This window comes from Rhincodon typus, chromosome 25 (genome assembly GCF_021869965.1).
Source record: "Rhincodon typus isolate 14 chromosome 25, sRhiTyp1.1, whole genome shotgun sequence".
Lineage (NCBI taxonomy): Eukaryota > Metazoa > Chordata > Chondrichthyes > Orectolobiformes > Rhincodontidae > Rhincodon > Rhincodon typus.
The window spans coordinates 17,866,734-17,881,668 of NC_063356.1; the positions used below are offsets into that span (position 1 = coordinate 17,866,734).

The 14,935-nt window shown below is 39.8% G+C and overlaps 1 protein-coding gene across 2 annotated transcripts in view; it reads right to left on the bottom strand.

Annotated features, from left to right (window-relative positions):
• LOC109934064 (plexin-A2) overlaps positions 1–14,935 on the bottom strand; it is a 434,576-nt gene that overhangs the window by 71,213 nt on the left and 348,428 nt on the right. For both annotated transcript variants that reach the window (XM_048612014.1, XM_048612015.1), the window contains 2 exons: positions 11,904–12,071; positions 2,983–3,076 (listed from right to left, as the gene is read on the bottom strand). In XM_048612014.1, coding sequence (XP_048467971.1) covers positions 2,983–3,076; positions 11,904–12,071 — 262 coding nt within the window. The remainder of the gene's footprint in view (positions 1–2,982; positions 3,077–11,903; positions 12,072–14,935) is intronic.

The window sequence follows — 14,935 nt, forward strand, 5'->3', positions numbered from 1 at the left end:
CATATTGTGTTATCACACCACTGGGTTTGTTTGTTGGGCTTCCCGACCGGTGAGTCACCCACTCGCCTCTGGGCTAAATACCTTTGCTGGCTGGCTGAGCTTCTTCCTTGTTCACTTAAATGCCTTAATAGGTAAAATGCCTCTGTAGCAACGTGGTTGACTCTTAGCTGCCCTCTGGGCAATAAATGCTGCCTAGCCAGCGATGCCCTCATCCTGTGAATGAATAAAGAAAAAGAAAAAGGTGGCAGGGTAGTAAGGTCACCCAGGAGCTCTCCCCTCACCTCACCCCTGGCATCGGGGGTGTGGGAGGTAGGAGTAAAAGGCTGTGGGGTCCTCACTCACCACACTCCCACTCAATTGAACACTTCCCCACCCCCATCCACTATCAAACCCACAGAGGATGACACAGGATTCTGCCTATAAATTCTGCAAATGGTGCTAACATATTGATTGTGTTTTATAATAAGACATAGGAACTAAACTGTGCTGCAAATTATGTGAACACACCAGATCAATGCTATGTTCCCTCTAGTCTTCAAAACACTGCAGTGATACCTTTCCTTTCTATATTAAAGAAAATCGATATCCTTACAGGCTACAAGGATGTACCCAAAGTATAGTTTGATGTACAGTAAGCTTTATTTTTCATTTCACTTTTCCTCTAGGGAAAGTTAATTTGAACTAAATTTCCTAGCATGAATACACTCCACAAATGAGATCCTGTGAGCTGAAGCAAAACTGAACATTCTAGATATTGAATTGAAATTCCATACGGTCAATTCACCCGAGTCAAGCAAACTCCCACGAGTTTCTAACAGAGAGGAAATAGCTAATTTACTTAATTAAAGAATGACCAAAGATAAAATACAAAATTAAATCTACATAGATTTCTCTTTCTCTCATCCCGAGTTTCATTTCTCTTTATGCTGACAAAGGCTCTTTTGTCTAAAGTTAATCTTCCATTAAACACCATTAAGGAGATTCAGAAATCCCATTAACCCTCTCTGTGTGAATCTAAAAGCTGAGGATTTTGCACAAAATGCATTGGCTTTTCTGCATTCCACATAGCTGCAGTGCATCATCCTGAAATTGCAGCTCATTGTTTTTTGACTGGATTTAAGGATTACTGTGGAACAGAATATTTAAAATACTGCTTCTTACGCCTCTCTACATTTATATTATTTATGACAGTAAGCAATAAATAATGACTCCAAATATCTATTATGCCTTATAATACTTATTAGGTTAGGCAAAACATTAATACAAATTCTGGTTGGCTGTTTGGACAAAATCATGCTGCAGTATTCTGATGAAACCTTGTATTTTGAAGAGTATTATTTAGTTCAGATTTTCACCATCTGCAGAATTTTGCTTTTGTTCCCATCTCTGTCCTGTCAGTTTCACCCTGCCCATTATGTTTTATCACCCCATATCTGTCCACAATCAGGCAAAAGAGCATTCACCAAGCCAGATCACTTTTACAGGACAAGCTGACATGTTAATAGAAGGAAGATGGCCAAACTCAGAGGAAAGACTGGCATCAGTGCGAACGCTCCTGCCACCAGTGGAAATCACCATCAATGTAACTGGTGAATGTACACAGCCAGGCAGATGGCTGGGCCAGTTCGTCCAACTTACTATGGCAGATACTCAAAGGTGCAATTTCACAACCTCCAACCCCATTCTCCAGTCAGTGTCGTTCAGAGCAGGAGGGAGAAGGTGGATTATTCTTGTGGTGGACATCCTCTACTGCAGGAGATTTTCTCATTCCAAAGCCTAGGCTAATGTCTATACCTCAAAGAAAATTCTTATCCTAACCTGTCAGCACTTCACAATCAACTTAATTGAAAATCTTCCTTAATATGCTACAATCAAGTGAGCAATTATGTGAGATTGAAACAATACAACGATCATTCAAAAACAAACAGAGTTTGCTTGAAAAGCTCAGCAGGTCTGGCAGCATTTGTGAAGAGAAATCAGAGTTAATATTTCGGGTCCAGTGACCCTTCCTCAGAACAAATGCTGGATAGGAAAACGTTGATTTTTATGCAAAAGATAGGGTGGGGTTAGAGAGTAAGGAGTAAATGATATGTGGAGTTAGAGCCCACAGAGACAGAAGAACAATTGGACAAAGGAATGGATAACAATCATCCTAGGAGAATGAATAGCTACCAGTGGGGACTATTAGTGGCTAACAATGGGTTGTGTGTAATAACAGACCATGTGATAACAAGACCTGATATGTGGGGATTGGGGTAAGAACACGGGAGAAGGTGCCTCAAACCCTAAAATTGTTGAATTCGATATTGAGTCCAGAAGGTTGTAGGGTTCCCAAGCAGAAAATAAGGTGCAATTCTTCCAACTTGCACTGAGGTTCGCTGGAGTACCGCATCAAGCCTGAGAGAGAGATGCTGGCTAGGCAACAAGGCGGTGTGTTGAACTGGCAGGCAACTGGAAATTCAGGGTCTTTTTTGCAGACAGAATGTCAGTGTTCTGCAAAATGGTCACCCAGTTTACACTTCGCTTCCCCAATAGAGAGCAGATCGCATCGTGAGCAGTGAATGCAGTACTCTAGATTGAGTGAAGTGCAGATAAAGTGCTGCTTCACCTGGAAGGTATGTTTGGGCCCTCAGATACGGAGCGGGGAGGAAGTAAATGGGCAGGTGTTACCCTTCTGCAGTTGCAGGGGAAGATGCTATGGGGCTGTTGGGAGTGGAAGAGGTGTAGACCAGGGTGTCCCAGAGGGAATGGTCTTTGCGCAAGGCTGACAAGGGAGGTGAAGGGAATGTGGGTCTGGTGGTGGCATCCTGCTGGAGATGGCGGAAGTGGTGGCTAATGGCTCTCTGGGCGTGAATGCTAGTGGAATGGCAGGTGTCTGTGAGTCAGCAGCACTGTTATACCATTGAACACACAAACCAGGACTTGGTGCATGAAAGTAATTCTGTATCAAACAGAAACAGCTTACATCAATCCATGACTTACATTAAGAGATTCCCGGTTGTTGTGCTTCACACGAATCCTTGGCTCCTGGATTATATCCAAGTTTGTTCCAAACACAGTTAGAGAAGTATTGCCACTGAAGTATGACAAAGAGCAGAGATTTTTAAAATATAAATATTGAACATGTTTGACTGTTAGTAAATATCATGTCGATAAATAATTTATAGTTTTCATAGCCTCATAACAAATGGTGATAAAATATAATAGTAATTCTGTCGTCTTCAAAGAGGCACAATCTTCATAAAGAAAGTTTGTCTATTTGTATTTTACAAAGGCAGGATAGAAATCACATCAAAGGGCACTATTCTGCCACTTTCATGGGCTCGCTATGTAAATAGTAAAAGCTACTCTAGCTCTTCATCGTCAGTTGTCTAAAACTTCAATGGGAAGATAGCTGTTTCAACTAAAAGACTCGTAGCCCATGGGATAAACCCTGTTGTCAACATTAGAGATCTTGTGAACGATTTATTCTGTTTATTAAAACATTGAGATCTGTGTTAAACCTTCTCTCAGCAACGGCAGTTCTGCCCATCCTGTATGTGGTTCAGGTGTCTTAGATTCAGTACCGTGCCCACACTGCCCAAAATCCAATTTTGTAAATGCATAAACTACAGTTATTAAAAAATCCTTATTTTATGGAAGCAACTGAAACAAACACAACAATGGGCAGATTCTTTGTTCTATTGTTAGAGACACTGAGTAAGCAACATGGAGCCATGGGGCAGCATAGTAGCACCATCCCAACCCCAAAGTATTTTCTGGAGGGGGCAATGGGGTAGAAGTGGTATCTGACTGCATGTGTTATGGAGCAAATTAGGGCAAGACGCATGCCAAAGTAAACCAATTGGTTGAGATGACTTAGTCCACCTCTCCCACAATTCCCCTGAAGTGAGGCAGCCTTCCACAACAGCATTTTAATTTTTTTAGAACTGAGAAGAGGGCACATCAAGATGGAAGCACCATCTGTAACAAGAGGTCACTGTTTTGAGCGTCCACACAGTGGACAGTGAACACATTCTCTGACCATGAATTGACCAGTCTGAGAAAAACCACTGCTGGGTTACTATTCCCAACACGACATGGGATCAGACTCTACTTGAATGAGATTCATGGTGCCCAGTCTGCTATGCCTTGGAGCAAGTTTTCTCATGCAATCTTCTGTTCAATTAATTATGCAACTGGGCCATTTTCTCAGGGAAGCCAGCATTGATGTCATTGGTGCTATATTGAAACCCCAGCTGTATACCATTTCAGTTGCACAAACTGGGAATGACCCCTCACATGCTGGTGCTTGACCTTTGCTTTCCTCTGGGCCATGCCTCCGGTGACAAAGTGTGCATCCTGCTTTGCAGACAAAGATCTGACTGATGGGGTGAAGAGGAGAAAAGCAGTGCTCTTTCTTGTAGCTGACTACAGGAGGTCATACCACTTGATCAGGCCAAATTCAACCCAAATTCCAGTCCCAGGCATTGCCGTGTCTCTTTTGAAGCAGGATGCTTAGTGGTGCATGAAGGAGGTCTGCGAGGGTGGGTTTCATCATCATCTCTTTGCTACCTCACACAGCACTGTCAGTCACTCTTACTCTGCCACTGCACATGCCTCTCCCCAAGGCTTAACCCCCACAGCTCTCACTGTTCTATACAGCATGCCGACTCAGTGGCTCTCACCTATGCCATCTTCGCCAATTACTAACACTTCCTCCCCTCTCAACTTCCCCCTCACTTACTGTGGACACCTCACCAGCTCTCCTGCTGCTGCATTACCAATACTTCAATCATATTAAATGCTTTCCCAAGTCTCACTACAGGTAACATTGGCCTAACCCTTGGACTGATGTTTCCACAATTCCTTGACTAGCCTATCTATAATTTCCCAACTATTTCACACTTTATGCGTAGGACTGATCATGGCCCAGTCTCTGGGTTTCAAGTCAGATCCTCAGACTCTGGTAAGACCAGGTGCCTGACTGACTGTGACCGAGGTCCTGGAGGGCTGGAATTGAACAAGACCCCTGAGTGACTATCAACCCCAACATCCCACTAAGGACTGCTCCCCTTTGACTTTCACATATGACGATTTGCTTGAAATGTATGCAATGTGTTTGATGTAGCAAGGTGTAACACACCCTCACCTGTTCAGTGACTACACTGTCAACAAGCTCTAATCGGTCCCTTTGCGCTTAAAATTCAGGCATGCCTCAAAGGCTGGCAGTGTGTAACTAAGCACTAAAGATGCTATATGTTAAGAAAGCGATGTGATCCACACAGAGGCTGGTAGCTGCAAGTCTGTGCTGAAGTCATTGAGTGTACACTAAGAAACTAACAAAAAATCATAGAGGTTGGTAGCCTCTGAGCAAGCACAAAACGAGTGAACGTTAAAGAAGCAAGTGAAGAGCCATAAGCTGCATCTTGTGCAGATAATCTTGAAATATTTTTTCGCTGAGCACAATGTGATCTAGCAGAAATATGCAAGTCATCTGCGATAGGGTACCTGACCTCTAAAATAAAATCCTAAAGAGGTGAAGTGGTGTGTGATTTGTTCCAAAGGCAGTCATAATGATGTGGTGAGGCTGCTGGTTTGACAATGTTGATATGTGAGAACGAAGGGTTGAGGAGGATGGTGGCCATGGAGCATATAGGCACAGTATGCTGAAGGCACAGTTGGATGATGACTGAGTCAAGCATTCAGCAAGCCTTAGCTGCCAAGTACCTGCTTTGACTTACGTCAGAAATTTTTTTTGCCTTCCAGTTTCTTGGGCAAGGAGATTAGAATTCAAAATGGCCTTCAAATAAGATGATTTGGGATTTTAATAAGATGCAAAGGCTTGGAAATATGGCCGTCACTGCTGGATGGTGAAATTCTAAAGTCACCATTTACGGCTCGAGGGGAAAAATTGCAAGAACATTTCTTGATGTTGAGAGATTTCAGACTCTCCATATTTTCCCACCTTTCTCACCATCACATATACAAGGGAGGAGACCATTCCAGCCATAATTTCCTGCAATATAGAAACGTTGACAAGGTTTACAAGAAAAAAAACTTTTCATTCCCTATAATGTGTATCCTGTGTAATAAAGTCTTCAGTGTGGATTGAATGTTCCACTGGTATAACAGTTTCCTGCCTAGATATTGTATGATAAATTATTAAATAGTCTGAGGGACAAATATTACAAAACCACAGCCTAGTGAAATCCTTTTCCAAATACTGTAATGCTGATCACGGCAGAAACTTTTTCTTGGCAGACTGCTCATTATTTATTAAGAACCACCTGCTCTGCCAGAATGTTAATTAGATGCAAAGAGCTGAATTTCTCACATTATGGGCAATGTGCATCTAAGAACATACCAGCAGAGTTTATGGATGGTAATGAAGAAACAGCTGCAGATTTAAGAAAAGCTTGCTCCTCCAAAAATCAGCATCTCAGCAATTTCTTACAAACTACTCTGCAAATCAAATGACCGGAGAATTATTTGTTAAATGTCTGTGTGTTGGGCTGTACAATGAATAGATCTAAAATCATAATCAGACACTTTTAATGTGGTATTGCTAAATTTGTGCCTAATCGTTTGAGAAAGGTGTTTACAATTTGCACCACATCGAGTTTTGACTGTAATGAGGAATTTTACACCGGTAATGGGAGCACTGCTGGCTTTATGCTTCAGCATCTGTTCTGCTATTTGGAATCCTTCCTCCTTGTACTGTTAAGCACTGGACAATTACGCTTCCTTCACATGGGTATGGAGCACTGAACAACTGTAGCATGTGGTAGATCAGACAGTAATATTTTCACACGTGTAATATTTCCTTTCTCAGTACCACGAAATATCACAGGTAGCAACTGTGAAAATAACAGCAGCGCATGTTTAATAAAGAGTTTAATTTAGACCTTGTATTTTGATGTCTATGTCTACAGAAACTAACCAGAAATCCAAAACACAAATCATTCAAGTGGAACACTGCCAAAGCAACATATTGATGGAAATTTGACTGAAATTTGATAAGCATAATGCTGATAGCACTTTATACCTCAATAAATCTGAGCATGTAAATAAAGCTGATGTAAAGGACTGGCAGACCAGGAACTAAAATCAACTGGAGCACACTGCCACTATGACTCAGATGAGTGGTCACTGTACAGCCTGAACCTTTGATCGTTTCCATTCTCAACTGGTTAGCTGTAAAATCTCCACACTTCCAGGATCAAATATTCATTGTCAGGTGAATATTGTTAAAACAACTCTGCGAAATTCTAATGCCAATTGAGACATCTAATATAGCAGGTTTCTCATTTACAGTCATCAGATGCCATCCTGTACAGACCGAGATCTCAGCACTGTATTGAGGACAGTAATAGACTTGGATTGTTAGACATAACAGAGGCAGCAATTGGGTGCATGTGTTCTTTTTAAGATTCATCCTGCCCTTTCTGCTTGACTTTCTTAAACCAAAGCATGAAATCTCTGCTTGAGCAGAGTGGGTGCCCAAGGGCCACTGAGGATGCAGACTCTGTAACAAAGCAATGCTTTGCAGAGAATTGCTTAGTGCTCAGTCATTTCCTCTTGATGTTTTTAGACTCACCTTCAGCTGTCCCATTAGCAAACAGTACTCTAAAATAGAAATGCTAAAAGTTTTGTAATGCATGTAATGTTTTCATCCCATGTGGACCTATATTGTGAAATTATGAGAAATATTCCTAAATCAAGGGCTTCAATTAGAAACCGCTGCAGGAGCTTGGCATTCAGCACCGAGTGTTGGCAACATTTGTCCTGATGACATTGGAAACTTTTCCCACACCAGCACTTATGTAGGGACAAAATTAGCTCAAGGCAATGATAAATATTTTCTTCTCCTTCCACATACTAAACCTTTGGGTTATTGTTTCTGGAGTGTTCAATGTTTTTAGATAGGCAACTAGCCAGGTTTTGCCATACAAGGGATGCCAGAGAGGTAAAAGAAATTATATCAAGTGCATTTCATCTCTGACAGAAGGACTCAGCAAGTTTGACAAACTCTGTTGAAATAAGCCATCCTTTTGCCATTGGTGATGCTAAAACTAGGGTGAGTTTATAAATCCAAAAGACTCTGTATTGAGTCTCTGCTTGAGGTTGACTCCTTTAGGTTAGTTCAATTATTGTCATCATGCTTTTTCTCTTTTTCTCTCCTTGGCAGGAATGTCTTTCTCTCTGGAAATGCGGTTTCCGTCAATCACAGCACACTTTGACTAGTTACTTACTTTGATTGACTCATTAAAGTAAGCACCTTCCAGTTTCTGGCTTGTAGCCTTTGACGGAATGCTGTGACAATGGGGTTTTACAGACACCATCATCATATCATGAGTATTTTTGGTTTCAATACCAGATCTCTCAATTTTGAGAGGATGCTAAAGCTCTCTTTGCAGTATTTGCAGCTGGTATGGGAGGCAGTCAAAGTGAAATTCACGCACTGGTGAAGAGCATAGGGTCTTCATATTTCACCTCCAGGACATGACTGATTAGGGCCAACAACAATAAAACAGATTGCAGCATCATTAGTTGCAGTTTTCTCTATATTGTGTGTTTTCGAAATTTTTAATGATCCACTGGCTTTTTTTTAGACGTTAGAGGGTTTAACTTCTGCATTTACATTGGAAGTTCAAACAAATGATAATGAATAACTCACAAAGTGGAAAGTATAAACCACAATAAAACTCTTGCATAATGATAATCTGCATTAGCAAAGACATCAGTAAATGTTCTCCTGTCACTTAGGTGCTTCTTAATTAATGTTAAGTCAACTTCAGTTTAGTCTTTGCATTCTGCAAAGCAACAGAATGAAGGAATCTGCCGACAAAGATTGAACAATCTCCATGGCATGGTTTTCCTCAATTTTGAGCAGTAATATAAATTTTGCAGCAAGTCAAAGGGATCTCCAGGCATGCACCAGCAATTACGCCAGAAGGCAAGGTAGCAGACATTCATATCTTCACAGCAAATCAGGAAGTTTAAAAACTCTGCTATCTGAAGTTTCAAAGTAGAAGAAAACAAAGCAACTTTTATTTATAAATGGTTGTTTCAGTTTCTACCCTAATCAAAAACTAAAAAGTAAACTACTTTAAAATTATTTTTTCTCTTATATTATTGGACAATCCACAATTATAAAATTAGTTTCTCAGGGCCAGTGAGGCAGTTGGCACAAGTTAGCATCGAACTAAAACCCAGTTAAAGCTCATTCAATAAGGTGCACTATTTCAAGGGTTTTTACGGTGAGATTAACAGCATAAAGTGGACTTTTTGTCAATTCAAGATTTTCCATTAGCTGCAGTTAGGGTACCTCAAGTGTACACCATCTGGAGAAGCACAAAACTGCCGACAGCATTCTGTACATGACAAGGAACACTGACAGTTTTGCCATCAACAATATCAGAAACGTTGGGTTTACAAATTGCCATGACATGCACATTTTGCCTGTATATCTGGCATGTGCTGTATCCAGATATATCCGAATCATAGGAATCTCTGCTACAATGGTTGGAATTCATGTGCTTCCAAGTGCTTGGTAAGCCCATCATACGGGGTGTTTGTTACTCTGGGAAGGATCAGTGTTTTAAATTGGAAGTGCAATCAAAGTCTTGATAAACTTGCAGTGACAGAATGTGTCAAAAGATGAAATATTGCATAGTAATTCTCATAGTTGTCTGTTGCGATTCTCAGACATTCCAGAGGAAAACACTCACTAGAAGTGAAAATCATATTGAGAAAAGTCCCAGTGCTGCCCCATCCTACTTGTTTGTCATATTTCTGCTTGTCAAAGTAACTTGACTATGCTTCATTAAAATATACCAAATTGCAGCACCATGATATGAGCTGTACGGCTATGCAAAGCTTGAAAAACAGCTTCAATAAATTGCAATCCTCTTTCAGCAATTATTATATATGAAGCATATTCATAAAATTGAATATTAGACTGATCAATCATAGCAGTTTCTGGATAAATTGTAAAACATTTAAAATCAGAAGAGCATTTTGCAATTGTACCTTTGACTATTATTATATTACTGAAAAATGTGAATGCAGGATATCATATCTAAGAAAAATGGACAGTTGTATGTAGTTAAATAAACAGCTGCTTAAATGTGTATATTTGCATTTATAGTTTGATTTTGATGCAAAAGTGCTTTTTTTTCCTTCACTTTGACATTAAATTGGTACAAGTTTAAAACTGGACAGAGACTCTCTCCTCTGGTTTACTCTCCTTTACTCTGAGTTCAAACCAGACTGACTTTTGATTTAGGCTGTATTTGTGCTGTAACCATGTTTTCAGACGAAGTGAAGATATTTTGTATTGATTCTACAATTATCTAAATTCATCCTGAGTAACATTTTGGCTGGATTTTCCTATTTTTATACTAAATGGTATTTTCAGGGAGTTTCATGGTGGATGTCCCTTATGGCTCACAGAGTTTTCTCTCATGTTACCTAGTGTTTGTTTCTTCATTAATTATGTAACTGGCCTCCTTGGTATCCTTCTTGTGCAGTTATGTGACAGGAGAGGTGAGGTCCATGCTATTGCCAGGATCTTGCAGAAGCCAAGCTGCTGGTGCTGCATATTACTTCAGTTGCTGTAAGCCAGGTCCTACCTTGCGCACCACTCTTTTAGGAAACGGAAATGTCTCTGCAGAGAAACTGGCACGCCACTTTCCAGACAGAACTCTGATAGCCCTGTATAAGTGGTAGCAGAGAAGGGGGCTACTCTCTACCCAATGGGCCATGGACCAAGAGGAAAAGGCACGAAGCATAGTTGGCCAGAAAAAAGTTCAATGATCTTCAGTGCTCTGCAAGGCTAAGAGCCACTTTCATTGCTCTGCTACTTCACACTTGCTTAAACTCTCCCACTGGAGAGAAACCTCACCAACAGTCATGGACCAATAGCTTCATTATTGCATCTCCACTCAATGGATTTCATCCACCTTAACTATTAAACATTCTCGGTCCCGGCTAAAAGACTATGCAATCAAAGTCTGACAGCCTTGAAGAAAATTCAAAACGAGGGAGGGCTAAGAAACAAAGCTAATAATGATCAGATGCACCCTGTGTAAATGAGGTGAGATACGTTAACAATGCGATATAACTGCATGGAAATAAGGGAGTCACCGTTTCTCAGAGAGATTCAGAACGTTGTTGAAACTTGGAACATTTTTTCTCAATGTCCAGATTCAGATTCATTCAGTTTCACCATATTTTCTAACATTTCATGTCATTGATCATACCAGCTGGGAAAATTCATCTGTGATTTTGTCGTATTAGAATTTTTAAAAAAATGCACAGTTGAGCGCCATTGCTGTCGTAGTCGGATGATGTTATAGTAGGAAGAGTAGCTGCTGGGAACCATCATAATCTAGTGAAGAGCTATAGTGATGGATGGGCCAAGGAAACCCCTCTGCAACACAAAGGAAAAAGGGACTCCATTGATACCTTGGAGCCAAATGGATAATTTAACCTGAGGATAAGATGATTGCCCTAGCTGAGTGGGATGAAGTAACACAAGGGACAACAACATTGTGGAAGACACACCATCAGGGTTTTCATTGGCAGGAGAAAGGGACTCAGTGCTGAGGAATGCACACAAGGTTAGGAGTTTCCAATGCACTAAACAGAGATGTGCCTGTGAGGTGTGAAACTCTGTAATCATCATGCAGAACCTGTAACTCTCCCACTGCAGAGAAACTGTATGATGCTTGAGCAACCTACGTAACTAATGAGACTGTAGGCTGTATAAACGCATGACTCAAATTATGAACAGGGAATCAATCTGCTGGTATGCTGTTTCCCCTGTGCACCTTGGAGAATAAACCTGCTATCTTGTTTGAATCACCTCCATTTGCAATTTCATTTTAGAATGCATCAGATGTCACAAGATCTGGTACCTGGCAATACTCCATTCCGGTTCAATCCGCAGGACAGTGGGATCATCAATAAATTCAAAGTACAAGCTATCCTCCATCTGAGCACGATCAACACTCACTGAAACTCGCACAGGCCCAGTACCATGAAGAGATGGAGCAGAGACGCAAACAACTTCAGACAGAGATCTCCTTTAAAGAAAATAGTGGGAAAATTATTAATTCAAAAATACAACGTAATCTGTCTCTAGCACTACCCAATGTTGCAGTTTTGAAAGAAATGTGGACATGCTTCTTCTCAATATCGAAGAGTACAGGATTTGTTGCTCAGATCTAAGAATGCAACCATGCCAAGTAACTACGGGATGATTATATAGATTTTCACCTACTGTTGATAATCTGCATATTCTAACAGATGCTATCACTAACATTTTTGTATTTTTAAATGCTGAAAGTCAAATACTTTACGTTATTTTAGCTCTCTGACTGTTCTTAGCATTAATATACTGATAAAAAATTATGCCCATTCAACAGTGCAATACATTTTTCTTGACCTTTTATAATTAATACTAACTTCCTATATTGGTACATATTAAGTGATCTGCAACTAAGACATTGGCATAATTAGACTAACAATTTATTAAAAAGTAATTTTTTTCAGTATTATTTCATCTAATCTGGAATCTGGAATACCCAAGTCTAAATCAGTTTGCATGATTTGATCATTCTTGCAAATTCAAATACTGGAAGATCCTCCTGAATAGCTCATGAGCCCCTACACTGAAGGTGCACGGAGGTAATATTTCTGCCTCCGTTTGTCCGTAAACAATACCTCTCAAAAACTTAATAGACAGATTTAAACAAAACTTGTATACAGGTAAGTTATGGTCTAAGAAATAAGCAATTCATTTTCAATGAAAATGTGGAACTAAATCTGGATTCTGAAAGTTTTAAAGGACCTGTCAACATTGGGAGGTAGGTTGAGTGGAGTTTTAAGATTGGTATGGTTTGTTTTATTTAGAATATTTTGATTGTTTTAGGAGCGTCACTGGTGGTCTCAGCTGGTGTGGTGAAATTTGTCACAGCAGACTATTAAATGGATCCAAACCCAGCCGAAAATTCTTCTGAGCTCCCCCACCCCCGGAAAGTAGTTTTATTCTCCAGATGTAGTTTTACAGATTCCAGCCTCCTCACTCTCATCCCCAGTCCCATTTTCATTTCTTTTTATATAACACACTTGAACACAGGCCCCATGAGTTAGACCTAGGAATACTACCACTGTACCTCAAGACCCCAAATGTTCTCAAAGAGATATTTTCTAATCAACCTGTTTTTATCACCTCTGGAGCATGTGGGACTTGAAATCAGGTCTCCTAAGCATATGTAGGGACACTTTCACAGCACCAAAAGACCTCCAATATGGTCTCAAGATAATTTATCATTCAATACCAATCACCTGTTTACCCTTAAGCTCACCTGCATAACTGACTTTATATAAACATGTAGAAGCCTCCTTATTGAGATGGAAGCTCTTAACTGCATCAACTGGACAGAGAAAAGCTTTAAGGAACAGCTGTGGCATTGTAATAACATTTAATTAACGAGTATAGCAGAAGTATGAACTCTACTTAGCATCCTCTTCACTTGCTGTAATCTAGACATGTTGCAGTAAAATGGCACTTTCACAAAGCAATTCTCAAACACACAGATTGCATTGTGAATCTAATATAAATAAAAAAAAAATATTCTGGCAAGCCGACACAGTTCACTGCACATAAATGCTAATCTTAAAAGTAAATTTCCCTCCCATATATATTATATACATATGCAAAATAATGTGCAATCTTATATTCTCATTTACATTTTTTATGCTGTACAATTCAATCTCCCTAACATTGATCAGTATGTTTGGTGAATGCAGAATGCACATGATATTTCATTGCTACATCAGCCTGTCTCTTTAATTCTTCCATCAAGTTGTTTTGAGGAATTTCAAAAAAATTAACTTGTAAATTGCTGAGGTCAATTTCATGTCAATTGCGCAAAACTTTCAGAAGTTGGTAACAAGACTCCAGGATAAAATATTGGCATTCTCCCACTCTTATTGCACATCAAAAAAGAAATCCCACAGCTTATAAATTGGACATTTGCTTACATACTGCAAGTGCAACTGCATGAGATGCGTAGTGCATACTGATTGATGAGAACTGCAATTATTACATTCAATGAAAGCAGACCTCAGTCATAAGCACTGCAAAGGGAATCATTAATGTAATGCAGCATCACAGTGATAGTCTATTATGTTCCAAGACTATTACTGTGGTGCAGGGGTTTTCCAATGTAGAATATGAGAAAGAACATTAGTAAGTGCGGAATGCACGGAACACACTCCAGGAAAACTGCTGTGGTATCCTGGAAGCCTCGGGCGACCCAAACAGCATTACGGTCAGATACATATTATAATAAAGACTGTATTTTGTGCTACTGCCACCCGTCTGAGCTACTCTGGATTCTTCAGTAATTAGCTATTCAGATTATTATTAGCCTGTCAGGACTATTTTCATATAATTCTATTCTGTTCAACTCTGTTCATCAGAGGAGATTGAAAATAGAAAGCTGTAATTAGTGTGGATCTCATTAAACTCTTCCAGCCTGTGGCGCTCAGCCAGAAATCAAACCACATTATTTCTAATGGAATACAGATCGGTTCTATATTAGGAGCTTATTGACTAACATACTGTTCTGTGACTGTGTACAGACTGAATCTTCCTTAATATGTTGCGTTAGTCAATAGCTTCACATAGCACACATGGTACTTCTTGTTCTGAATCAGCACTGGCCAAGGTAAATTGCATTTTGCAAACAAATTAAATTTCCCTTGCTTTCTGTCTTCCACATTCAAGCTGCTTCTGTAATTACTAAGCAATAAAAACATCAAATTCCTGAATATCTTTAAGGGTCATTTAAATCTTGGCAAATTTATCAACCATTATCACCTGCAAGTTACCTGTCTGTAATTTTCCATTGCTTGAAGTAGAAGTAGAATGAGAAATTTG